This window comes from Myotis brandtii, unplaced genomic scaffold (assembly GCF_000412655.1).
Source record: "Myotis brandtii unplaced genomic scaffold, ASM41265v1 scaffold154, whole genome shotgun sequence".
In the NCBI taxonomy this organism is placed as follows: Eukaryota; Metazoa; Chordata; class Mammalia; order Chiroptera; family Vespertilionidae; genus Myotis; species Myotis brandtii.
This window is the reverse complement of record NW_005355584.1, coordinates 9943832-9957196: the sequence shown is the minus strand read 5'-3', so window position 1 is coordinate 9957196 and position 13365 is coordinate 9943832. Positions and strand designations below refer to the sequence as shown.

General features: G+C 35.9%; 2 protein-coding genes across 3 annotated transcripts in view; one reads left to right on the top strand and one right to left on the bottom strand.

The window, feature by feature from the left end:
• GREB1L (growth regulation by estrogen in breast cancer-like) overlaps positions 1 to 5120 on the top strand; it is a 140066-nt gene extending 134946 nt beyond the window's left edge. For both annotated transcript variants that reach the window (XM_014535943.1, XM_014535942.1), the window contains one exon: positions 3068 to 5120. In XM_014535943.1, coding sequence (XP_014391429.1) covers positions 3068 to 3231 — 164 coding nt within the window. In that variant the 3' untranslated portion in view covers positions 3232 to 5120. The remainder of the gene's footprint in view (positions 1 to 3067) is intronic.
• Positions 5121 to 9812: 4692 nt separating this feature from the next.
• Positions 9813 to 13365, bottom strand: part of ESCO1 (establishment of sister chromatid cohesion N-acetyltransferase 1) — a 28274-nt gene continuing 24721 nt past the window's right edge. Inside the window, exons 10-11 of the mRNA XM_005861603.2 lie at positions 12214 to 12401; positions 9813 to 11000 (exon numbers count right to left, since the gene is read on the bottom strand). Coding sequence (XP_005861665.1) covers positions 10853 to 11000; positions 12214 to 12401 — 336 coding nt within the window. The 3' untranslated portion in view covers positions 9813 to 10852. The remainder of the gene's footprint in view (positions 11001 to 12213; positions 12402 to 13365) is intronic.

The following is a 13365-nucleotide window of genomic DNA, read 5'->3' as shown; positions in this document are numbered from 1 at the left end:
ACACCCAGTCTTCAGAAAGGCTCAGAAATGCCTCTTGAGCATGGCCATGGACACTCCCTGTCAAGCAACACAAGAGTGAGAAAGCTCATATCCAAGGTGACCTAAAGGGTGGCATGGAGAGAACTGTAAGCAGGCATGTTGACTGTTGTCCTTGTTGCTGTTGGACTGAATCCAGGGGATGGAAAGCTGGAGACGTTAATACCGAAACCCAGGACGTGCCATTGCGAGGCCTCCTCCAGGGCTCCCATATATTTCTGATTTTACTTATTATCATAGAGTAGATTTAAAATGTATTCATTAAAAATAATCTTTTTTAGCCCTAACTAGTTTGGCTCAGTGGATAGAACGTCGGCCTGCGGACTGAAGGGTCCCAGGTTTGATTCTAGTCAAGGGCATGTACTTTGGTTGCGGGCACATCCCCAGTAGGTAGTGTGCAGGAGGCAGCTGATCGATGTTTCTCTCTCATCGATGTTTCTAACTCTCTATCCCTCTCCCTTCCTCTCTGTAAAAAATCAAAATATATTTAAAAAATAATCTTTTTTAGATTCTAGGCGACATAGAAATTTGTTAAGTATGTAGTTATTACTTTATGTACCTTTGTTTTCCTTTTAATTTTACCCTCCCCCATTTTATATAATTTTTAGTTTTCAATTAGATTACATTCAATATTATTTTGTATTAGTTTCAGGAATACTGCAAAGTAAAATGTCCCCTCAGTATTTCTGGTACCCACCAGACCCCATATATACAGATCACAGTACGACTGACTACTCCCTACGCTATCATCTGCTAATAGAGTTTGTGTGTACCCTTCTGGGTTGTGCTGATACATTGATAGGCAAATAGTGTTTTAGGCGCTTACACTGGCCACACATTTTCTCTGCATTAAACATGCTTTTATATCATTCCTATTGAATTTAGTCAACTAACTTGTTGAAATAATTCCAATTAATTGGAACTGCTCTTGTTAAAAATACTCAATTTATATGTAGATTAAAAACTAGCTTTTCTCCTAATTATAGATCCTTCTCATTAATCTGCCTCCCAGTGTTTTTGAGAGTTCAAACTGTACAACACTGTTCAAAACTGAAGAATATTAGGTGTCAGTGTCTTTACTCTGCTCACTGTGATACTGCAGAGAAATTATTCTTCATCGCTGCTCAGCAAAATCATTGTATATGCTTAATCATCACTTGTATTACTTCATTTTATTTTTTCCAGTTTCCTTGCATTATATTGTCTCCGATATTGGTTTTTAAGAGCTTGTTTATGACTAAAGATGTTAACCATTTCTCATGCACTGCAAATGAAATACCATGTTTTTTATTACTATTTTACTCTGGTGTTTTACTTTTTGGTTGTATCAAACTTGTGTATTAAATATAATCATGTTCTGTTTAAAAAAACAAACAAAAGAACTGAGCAGCCCCACAACCAAGAGTAATCCAGTCCTATAGAGCTGAGTTTGAGAAATCCTACTTGAGAGTAACACATGAGAAATATTATAGCATTGGTTTTAACACTGGTTACCACAGGGGGAAGGGAGGGTGTAATTGGGAGGTTTTTCACTTTACACTCCTTCAGACTTTTGAATCTGTAATACTACTTATTCAAAAAATAATCTTTTTTAGATTCTAGGCGACATAGAAATTTGTTAAGTATGTAGTTATTACTTTATGTACCTTTGTTTTCCTTTTAATTTTACCCTCCCCCATTTTATATAATTTTTAGTTTTCAATTAGATTACATTCAATATTATTTTGTATTAGTTTCAGGAATACTGCAAAGTAAAATGTCCCCTCAGTATTTCTGGTACCCACCAGACCCCATATATACAGATCACAGTACGACTGACTACTCCCTACGCTATCATCTGCTAATAGAGTTTGTGTGTACCCTTCTGGGTTGTGCTGATACATTGATAGGCAAATAGTGTTTTAGGCGCTTACACTGGCCACACATTTTCTCTGCATTAAACATGCTTTTATATCATTCCTATTGAATTTAGTCAACTAACTTGTTGAAATAATTCCAATTAATTGGAACTGCTCTTGTTAAAAATACTCAATTTATATGTAGATTAAAAACTAGCTTTTCTCCTAATTATAGATCCTTCTCATTAATCTGCCTCCCAGTGTTTTTGAGAGTTCAAACTGTACAACACTGTTCAAAACTGAAGAATATTAGGTGTCAGTGTCTTTACTCTGCTCACTGTGATACTGCAGAGAAATTATTCTTCATCGCTGCTCAGCAAAATCATTGTATATGCTTAATCATCACTTGTATTACTTCATTTTATTTTTTCCAGTTTCCTTGCATTATATTGTCTCCGATATTGGTTTTTAAGAGCTTGTTTATGACTAAAGATGTTAACCATTTCTCATGCACTGCAAATGAAATACCATGTTTTTTATTACTATTTTACTCTGGTGTTTTACTTTTTGGTTGTATCAAACTTGTGTATTAAATATAATCATGTTCTGTTTAAAAAAACAAACAAAAGAACTGAGCAGCCCCACAACCAAGAGTAATCCAGTCCTATAGAGCTGAGTTTGAGAAATCCTACTTGAGAGTAACACATGAGAAATATTATAGCATTGGTTTTAACACTGGTTACCACAGGGGGAAGGGAGGGTGTAATTGGGAGGTTTTTCACTTTACACTCCTTCAGACTTTTGAATCTGTAATACTACTTATTCAAAATAAACAATAAATTTAAATGATGGGTTACTTTCCTAATATGTTGGTTCTCAGATGTGTTCACTTAGGGCAGCAGTTCTCAACCTGTGGGTCATGACCCCTTTGGCGGTCGAACGACCCTTTCACAGGGGTCTCTTAAGACCATCCTGCATATCAGATATTTACATTACGATTCATAACAGTAGCAACATTACAGTTATGAAGTAGCAACGAAAATAATTTTATGGTTGGGTCACAACATGAGGAACTGTATTTTAAGGGCCAGAAGGTTGAGAACCACTGACTTAGGGGATACATTGTAGAGAGGTGGTAAAGTTCCTTATCAATTCCTGAGCCTAAAATGCACTTCTGCTTTTTTTTCCCAAAGGTGCTACCCTGTGTGTCATTTGCCAAGACAGAAGCTCCTTACGCCAGACAATTGTCCGCTTAGAACTAGAGGATGAGTGGCAGTTCCGCCTCCGGGATGAATTTCAAACTGCTAACAGCAGTGAAGACAAGCCCCTGTATTTTCTTACTGGACGTCATGTATGAACTTTTGAAGAGACCAAAAATAGCAAAGGGATGCCTAGGGGGAGTGGGGCAGAAACAATTATTTGGGTTTTTTTTCCTTTAAAGTACAATCACTGTGGAGCAAAGTGCAACATATTTGTCTGTTCTCCAAAGAATGCCCCAAATCTTTGGGGGCATTACTCTCTTTCAGTTCCATTTCAGGACCTTACATTCAGGTTAACTCCACCTTAGGCAGTTATGCAATTACTTAAGACATGGTCTGCCCGCAGAGCCTGAGGAGGATATACTTTGGAGAATGAACATGGAGTTTGCATTGTGTTTTCTACTACACCTTGTTAGGGGTAAAGCTGACTCAGCATTAGCTAGCCTGAATGTGTTACATGAGACACCATTGGTGTGGAATTAATTGAAGATTAACGTTTGAGGCCTGAACCCTCAGTTTCTCTTCAGATCTGTACTTTGGTACAGTATTACTCAGGGGTCTGAAATGATAGAATGTAGAAGATATTTGTATTTAAAAAAAGAAGTAGCTTTGTCTTTCTCTGTGCAGTGTTAGTTTAAGATTTATAATCTTATATGTATTGAAACTTTTGGCAAAATTTCCACAGGAGTTTAAAGTTTACTATTTAAACTGAACAAACAAATCAGTAAATGCAGAGCAGGCACTGTGTATATAGCAGCTTCTCCTTGCTTAAATTACTTTGCTTTTTCCATTCTTTAAAAATGTTTCCAGTCTCTAAGCACACCATGTCTATGAGAATATGGAACAGTGATTAATCTTGTATAATAAGAAACCTGATTCAGTAGTTGAGCCAATTAAGGAACTTTTGGCAGTCACCATATGCCCACCCTGCTTGGTTGTAATTAAGCAGTTGACACCAGCAAAGTTACATGTCACGCAATGGCTCTGTATGGAGTGGAACTAGTTTGTTTCTTTTCAGAGACCCAAGCAAAGCTTCCTTTAAAAGATACACTTAGGGATAAGGACACATATGTAATACCTTAATAATAATAAAAATAAATAAATGATACACTTAATGAACATTTTATCTGCCTATACTGACAACTACACAGAAATTGATGAAAAGGGAAATGAGCTCATAGAAAGAGACAGAACTGTCTTTCAGTAGATTCTTTTGTAAGGAGTAAGGAAGATTCCATTAAAAAGTCTTTGGCTCATTAAAATCAGCAAGGGAAGTGTTTGTTCAGTATCAATAGTAGGAGGCATAAGTTTCTATAAATTTCTCACCATTATTTTAAAATTAAAAACAGATTTTTAGAAAATGTTCTAGAAATAAATTTTTTGTAAGTTTACTCTTAAATTACTCCAATTCTCATCACACAACCTCTTGACATTTTTCTCATTAGCCCGTATGTACCACTTTATCCCCACTTAACATGGCCATTTTTACTTGAATTATCTTATTTATGGCCTGAAACTACTGAAAGGGGGTCTACTAAGCCTGCATTTACTTAGAACAAATAGTGTTAATTGACCAGTTTTATTAGCTTGTGATAACAAGGAGTTTACAGCTAGTAAGATGGAATATACTAACCTGAAAATGGTTTGCAGATCTCTTGGTTTTAATATAGTTACTTATGATGCTTTAAATATATTTTGAATGAACAATTCTTTTAAACCCCATTTTTAATTGTCCTTAAAAGAGGATCTGATCTGCCTTATGTATGCTTTAAAAATACTCCCTAATTTTAGTATAACAGAATTTTTGGCAAAGGTACGTTTTGAAGTAGGTTGATTTAGATATGAATGTATTTCAAATGTTCCTGTTTGGTTGAAAGGGCCTAATGCAAATGATATCAAGAAACCCACTGTTTGTGCAATATTCCAATTATATTACTATATAGGGCAAATAAAATACTTGAAATAATTCTAAAATAGTTGTACCTGGCTGGGGCAGATGGCTTCTCAGGTTTTCTTCTGGCTTTATGGCTTCATAGTCTGAAGAACATTTTTAAAGTAGTTACTTAAATGCAGGTACTCCGTATTAGTTAAGGCTGCACTCTGAAAAATCAAGTGATTATAATCTCTTAAATACTATTTAACCCTGTGGAAGGAAATACCAGAATAAAGTCAAAAGACCATCACCCCAATGATAGACAGTTCAAACTGATCTGCCTATTCTTTTCAATGTCTTTCTTACTAAGGTTTAAATCTTTTAAAATCACCTTAACAGTATAATTCTTTAGAGAATGTTAGGTCCTTCTCCTTCCTTTAAGGATAAAATTGCACAAGCACAGGACACCATGATTTGTTAATACATACCTTGGTGTGTTCAGCTTCAAGCCTTGCCATTCCTTAGAAACATTGTGGTATGAATGTGTTCTCTAGGCCTCCATAATAATTAACCTATGGACCTGTTGAACTATGACAGTTCACACAGGTTAATACTGAATGTAAAGTAAAATTAGAATTGTTGTATTCAGGTTTTTTTTGGCTGTAATTTATGCAAATGCTTTTTTTTTTTTTTTTTAGAAAAGGAGGCACCTGTGTTAACTTTATTACTGTAAAATTTTCTTAACCAAAATTTGGTGAATTTCACTAGTCTACCTCACATTTTGTTTATGATTTTAAATTGTCTTGTGTCTACAGTATGTTCTTGTCCTTCCATTTAATTTGGTATTAAAATTCTCTCACACCCAAAATAAAAAAGTTTGTCTTCTTTAACTTTCTGATATATTCATAAATGGAATGAGCTCCCTGACTCTGACAGTGTCCAAGAAAGGCTGGAAGTCCATATATCACAGGTTGGATGACTCTTAAGATTCTACTATCCTGGCATAACAGTCCATCAAAGTGTTAAATAACTATCCAGAACGATGTCCATTTGCAGAGTTCCACATAATTATGGAAGACAGATCTATAAATGATTATTCAAGAGATGTTAGAAATAGTCATTGTACACATATCCCCAATCTTTTATTTATAGATGACAACTGTACTCGCTTTGCTGTCCTTCGTTGAGGCAGAATGGTTTGCAAGAACTGTGTAATATGACATAAGATGTTAATCTCCCAATTTATTTCTAAACTCGAACTAATTTTACCAAATTAGGAGAGTAACTACTATTCCAGAATAATGCCTTTCAGTTAGTTCTATAGACTGTTAAAATAATAGACTTTTATGTAGAACCATGAAAACAGTCTCCTAGGCCAAAGGCTCCCATTACCTTGGGAGGGGCAATAAATACAAGTATGATGACAAATTCAAGAGCAAATAGAAACTGCCAGTGTTCCACTACATATTCCAAAACAGTTGCCTTGGAAAGACTAAAAGCTGTGAAACTGTCGTACCTTCCTATTCGGCTACCTAGACCTAGAACAACATCCAGAGACAAACATTTCTTGGAAGTCTCTTTAGTCACTGTAACTGGCCCTTAAATTTCCTCTAGGTCTAAGATAATATTGCTGTAACACTGAAACCCTGGCTTCATTGAAAAACCCTCACTAAAGGTGATTCCAGGAAGGTGAGGCTAAGGACAAAGCCATTCACACTGTATTTTCCTTGGTATTTACTTCAGTGACTATGACAAAAGATGGAACAAGTTATATAAGAAAGAAAAAGGAAAGTCATGCCTTTAGTAGATACACCAAGTTCACTATTTTATATTATGAACTGGCAAAATAGTGACATTTATAATTCAAACAAAATAAAATCATTGCATGGCCATGCAGACCAGAGCATACCCCAAATAAAACCAAATAGTTCCTGTCTATACCTGTGGTTCCTATAATGTCTATATACTAGTCATTTTTATAATGAAACAACTATTCAATGGCAGCAGACAAAATTTAAAAGCCCCTTTATAAGCAGCAATTGTAGAATCAACCTCCTTTGAAGTTTAACTGTGACTGCTAGTACATACTTACTGTGTCCAATACTCTGTGGGTCCAATACTGCCTCCACCACTCTGTAGATCCCTCTTCTTTTTCTAAGGTCACTCTTCAGCCTTCAATTGTGATGTGACAGTGTTGACTCTTCTTTTTATTCTTGAGACTCTTCCCTTAGTTTCAATTACTCTTCTTGGGCATGCCATCTCAAGTAATAATGTTCCTCACAACTTTCTCCTACCCTTTCATTTTATAAATCTCAGGGTGGTGAGCTCTTCTAAATCTTCAAATAACTATATTCATAAATTCCCTTAATTTAATCTCCTAAACTCTAGATCAACATATCCAATTATATACCAAACTAGAGGCCCAGTGCACAAAATTTGTGCACTGGGGGAGAGGTGTCCCTCAGCCCAGCCTGCACCCTCTCCAATTGGGACCCCTTCGGGGGATGTCCAACTGCTGGCAGTCAAACATCCCTCTCACAATCCGGGACTGCTGGCTCCCAACCGCTTGCCTGCCTGCCTGCCTAACTGCCCCTAACCACTTCTGCCTGCCAGCCTGATCACCCCCTAACCACTACCCTGCCAGCCTGATTGACACCTAACTGCTCCCCTGCCAGCCCAATCGCCCCCAACTGCCCTCCCCTGCTGGCCTGGTTGCCCTTAACTGCCCTCCCCTGCAGGCCTGGTCATCCCTAATTGCCCTCCCCTGCTGGCCTGATCACCCACAACTGCCCTCCCCTGCCGGCCATCTTGTGGCTGTGGGCACCGCCATCTTTGAGGGCATGGCAGTCAATTAGCATATTCCCTCCTTATTGGCTGTGGGCGCTGCCATCTTTGAGGGTGTGGCAGTCAATTAGCATATTCCCTCCTTATTGGCTGTGGGCGCTGCCATCTTTGAGGGTGTGGCAGTCAATTAGCATATTCCCTCCTTATTGGCTGTGGGCGCTGCCATCTTTGAGGGTGTGGCAGTCAATTAGCATATTCCCTCCTTATTGGCTGTGGGCGCTGCCATCTTTGAGGGTGTGGCAGTCAATTAGCATATTCCCTCCTTATTGGCTGTGGGCGCTGCCATCTTTGAGGGTGTGGCAGTCAATTAGCATATTCCCTCCTTATTGGCTGTGGGCGCTGCCATCTTTGAGGGTGTGGCAGTCAATTAGCATATTCCCTCCTTATTGGCTGTGGGCGCTGCCATCTTTGAGGGTGTGGCAGTCAATTAGCATATTCCCTCCTTATTGGCTATGGGCACCGCTATCTTTGCGATGGCATGAGGGTCAATTAGCATATTCCCTCTTTATTAGATAGGTTATCGCCACTTGGAAAATATTCAACTACCTTAAAATCTTTACCAAAATTGAGTTCATCCTTCCTATCCAATCCTCCCAACATAATTCTCCAGTATTCCTTTCTCAGTCAATACATTTACTCAATTACCCAAATCAAAATTCCCAATTACCCTAGATCCTTTGCCATGATTCTTCTCTGGTCAGTTATCAACTCGCACCAAATCTTCCACTGTATTGTCTCAGAGTTTATCCATCTTCTCTCATCTTCATCCCATACAACACAGCTTTAGTTCAATGTTTCAAAATTTTTTACTCAGACTGCTTTAATAGTCTCTTCATTACCTTCTAAGTTCCAGGTTCCTTATTTATAAACTCTACCTCATAAGGTTGTCATGATAACTAAATAAAATAATGCAGCACCATACACAGGGAGTGACATACAACAAAAACTCAAATGTTAGATATTATTAATACTAGTCTTAAGGAAATACCTAGATTATAAAAGATATGTGAGAGACGATATCGTCAAAAATATAAACATGAAAATAAACTGATTTCCTAATAACAACATTTAAACCAATCAATATATCCTCTTTATCCCCAGGTCTCCTTGAAACTGCCAAATTTAGTATCCCTAAAGAAGCATACTATGGCTTGCATGGAAACTGGACCTGGATTATGAGATTAACAGTTACTAGAGCAGCTACACTATTCCTGAAAATTTCATCCTATTTTAAAACAATTATGGTCCCTGTCAGGCAAGCATTAAGACCAAGCATAACTACAAAAGTCTCAACCCAAAGGGAAAGGGAGTATCAAAAGTTAGACCATCATGATGAGTTAGAGGAAAATACTTATACTGCCTTATCGTTACACCCCTAACAAGTATAGGGCCTTAACCACTCTCTAAATTTAAAAAGCATATATCTATTGAGAGATAAAATGTACACCTGACTGTTAATCTTAAGGTCCAAACTTTTAGCCATTCTTTAATGGAGATATAATTTCAGCTCATAAAAATAATCTATATTAAATCACTATGGTGCTTCATTCTTGGGCTGTGGCTCTTTATATTCTCATGTCAGGATTTGCCTTTTATTAAAGTTCAGAGGAGTTGTTGCTGACATGCTGATCTTTTGGCAAACTGGTGAAAACTAATCTTTTTTTTTTTAAATATATTTTATTGATTTTTTACAGACAGGAAGGGAAAGGGATAGAGAGTTAGAAACATCGATCAGCTGCCTCTTGCACACCCCCTACTGGGGATGTGCCCGCAACCAAGGTACATGCCCTTGACCGGAATCGAACCTGGGACCCTTGAGTCCGCAGGCCGACGTTCTATCCACTGAGCCAAACCGGTTAGGGCGAAAACTAATCTTTTAAGAAGCCAGCATTTTCATCATTTTTTAAGGTATCAAACTTAAACTCCCTGAAAAAGCACAAATGACAACACACCACTCATTTATTACTTAGAAAAAGCTATCAAGTATTTTATTATTTTATCCTACATTATATACAAGTCATAAAAGGCCACAGCAGTTTTCAACATATAAACCCTTTAAAAGTAGAGGGCACTATGAAGGATTGACAAGTATCAAAATGAAGTCCAGTAATGAGGGTATATACTCAGTGTAGTATTTCTGAGGAATAACAAGCAGATACCAAGTCATTAATATTTAGCTTGCAACTATTTCATGGGTTTTTATAAATCTCTTTGGAGTTCTGTTAACAGCCTAAGTGTGCCCAGTTGCCATTTAAGAAGTAAAATCAGAATAAAAGGATAATAAACTTTAGAGGGTACCTTCCTAATTCTAGTCACTTATATGTCTCCAAGAAGGAGACTCAATTCTTTACAACCTTCCACTTCTTTCTGCCCTCAAGAGCAGGAAAGAGAGAAATGGAAGGAAAAGCTCAATATTCCAAATTCCTTCTGCTTATTTGGAGCTTTGCTTTTTAGTGGAGATTCCTTCAAAGTATATGTCAGGCCCTTAAAAAATTAGCTTTGAATTCCTAAACACTTAATATTATACCCTTCTTGAATAATAGCTTAAAAACACTGGTTTCCGCTCTGTGAAAATACAATCTTTAAAACTGTAACTGGTATCAGCAGATCAATATATTAAAAAAAATACAGTACCAAACTACACCGGTATATTTCCATATTAAGAACTTCAAAATATACTTATCACTGAGACCATAGTCCTTGCATTAGTTTTCAGTCCACTATGAACAAGTATCTGCTGCATGTAAACATGTCTAAATAACTATAGATAAAATACATTAATCATAAATTTCTGTAAAAGATAATAAAATATCTTCTTTAAAAAACAAAACAATAATAAGCTATTACTGCATTGTTTCCAATTTTTATGAAAATGGAACAACCTCATGGCTGTTGCCAGTCCTGAGTTCATTGTAACAAAAATGGCCCTAGTTCCTGGTTAAAGTCAGCAACCAATCCACTCTTCAATAGATGTCTTCTGGTACTGTAGGCAAGATTTTGTTTTAGGTGCTATTTTGTCCATTAATAAAATTATATACCAGAAATTGACCAGTGCCACAGTACTGTGTTGCGAACAGTTTTCCATCAGGAGTGGGATCTGAGAAAGCAATTTCTTCTTTACTCAAATATGAGCCATATATAAAGTTACTCCTATTAAAAATAAGAGGGGTGGGGAAGTGGAAGGGTAAAATAATTATTAATAGGGTTAGGAATCATTAAAATTAGAAAAACCTGTCAAATACAGTTTGAGTAGACTTTTTAGGTAATGTTGTATACGCCCAAAATGTTGAAAATAACTATTCATCTAAAATATAATAATTTGAGGTAAAAAAAATTTATGAAAGCAACAATGGTTTTTAAAACATTTACCCAACCCCTTTTCACGATAGAAATATTCAACAACCCTGAGTAGAAGGAATTTTCTCAAACTGAAAAAGAACAGCAAGGAACACCAAATGTTAATGATGGAAGACTGAAAATTGTTCCCCAAAGATTAGGAACAAGGTAAGGCTATCTCTGCACATACTTCTACTATTCAAAACAATGTACTAGAGTCTAATTAAAAATGAGGTCCGCAATTTTATAGGACACAATATCAATATTTTAAAAAATTAATTGTATTTCTATATATTTGCAATGAATAATCCAGAAACAAGAATGATCAATAAGTGAAAAAAGTAAAAATTCTATGTGCTTTAATAGGAAGCTTATTGTGTCAATCTCACTATCACAGAACAAATACAATGGCTATACTGTTTTATGTTTTTATAAACTAGAACAATCTTATGATTGTTATAAAATCTAAGTTTTACAAGGTTTAAAGAAGGAGCAATACCCTTATTTAAGACTATTATTTAGTCAGCTGCATTTTCTAGATTTAGTTCTGAAAGAGCTAAAAACAGACCTGCCTCTTGTCATGAAAAGGGTGGATAGATCTGAGCCCTTCTGAATCATGACTCAGTAATAAAATAAGGGGGAGAAAAGAAACACATAAAGGCGCTAAGATTTCAGAGCCTTAGAATCTCACTTAAAACAATGATGGATTATTTTGAAAACTATATCAATAGATAGTAGATAGGGATTCTATGAATAAACAAAAACAAGAGCTTGAACTAAAAACCTCATTTGCATGACTAATTTTAACCTTCTCCATTAATCTTTTAGCAAAGGTTCTTTAAAGAACAAAAAACCAAAACATGCAATTCGTCTGGGTCTTTTCCTCAATACCTTTGATTAAAAATCAAGTGATAAAAGCACAAGAAAAATGAATAAAAGGCTTAGATAATTTATAAATAATATTATTAAGTTAAGGCAAGTTTTCCTAAAGTACTAAAAAGAATGTGAAGGATTACATTCAAATTACCTTAGACATTCAATCATGCGAGAAGCAATTTTCTTCCTACGCATCATGCTGAATACCCATATTCGACTGATCCCACAGATTGCAGGCTCTGGCAATGTTGAGCAGCACCAGGCTTTTTGTCTTTCAAATCTGACTTTTTCTTCTTCTGACCTGGTCACTGGAAGTTTTTCTTCTATAACTCTGTAGCCCTATAGGTATCAAAATTGGAAAAAATTTTCAAGTAAGCATATTACTTAGCAATTATCTAGTACTAACCTTAGTGAGGAGGTCACTACATTTGTCTTGTTTCTTAACAAACTTATGGGGACTATTTATGGTTTCACATTCATTTTAGGAAATAGATCTGGATCTACATTCTGTTCTAATTCACTTACTAGTTACATAACCAAGAGAGGAAGTTACTTACTTCATTAAGCTTGAGTTCGTTACCTATAAATTGGAAATATCCATTTCTTTCTGAGAATTGTTGAGAAACTGAATAAGGTAATATATACAAAGCACCTTGTCATCATGGTTGACACAATAGGAACTGAATGCTAGTTTTCTCTACCTTCCACATCCTAAGGACCAGCAAAAGTACATCTTAAGAACTCAGCAGTCATAACAATGGTTTTTGTGATTGCTGCCATAGTTCTAGGGTTCACGGCTATGTGGGAACTAGGAATAGGGATGGCAGAGTAATCAAGAATTTAGAAAAGTACTTTTCCCCACACACTCATCTCTTTCTTAAAAAAAAACAAAGTGCTTTAAAAACATACATCTTCTCCACCAGTCTAGTATTAAACTTAAAATAATTAGACAATACAATTAAGAATTAACAACAACAACACAAAAAGCAAGCATTACATATCTATCTTCTAGTCTAAACACTTCTACTGCAAGTCATTTTTAGAACTAGGTAAGATAGAAAAAAACACAAGGGTTTTGCACAATGTAAAATTAACTCAATTTCAATATGGCAAGCTTTCATGAGTTAGTCATTTTATATAAAATTAATATTCCCAAACTCCTCTATCAGCTATTGATTGAAATCAATTTTGTTATTATAAACAGCAAGATTCATAAAACTACACAATTTCAGGCTGAATTTTTTTTTAAAAAAAATAGCTTCACATACAGAAATTAACTCACACACTTATTTTGACTTATTAG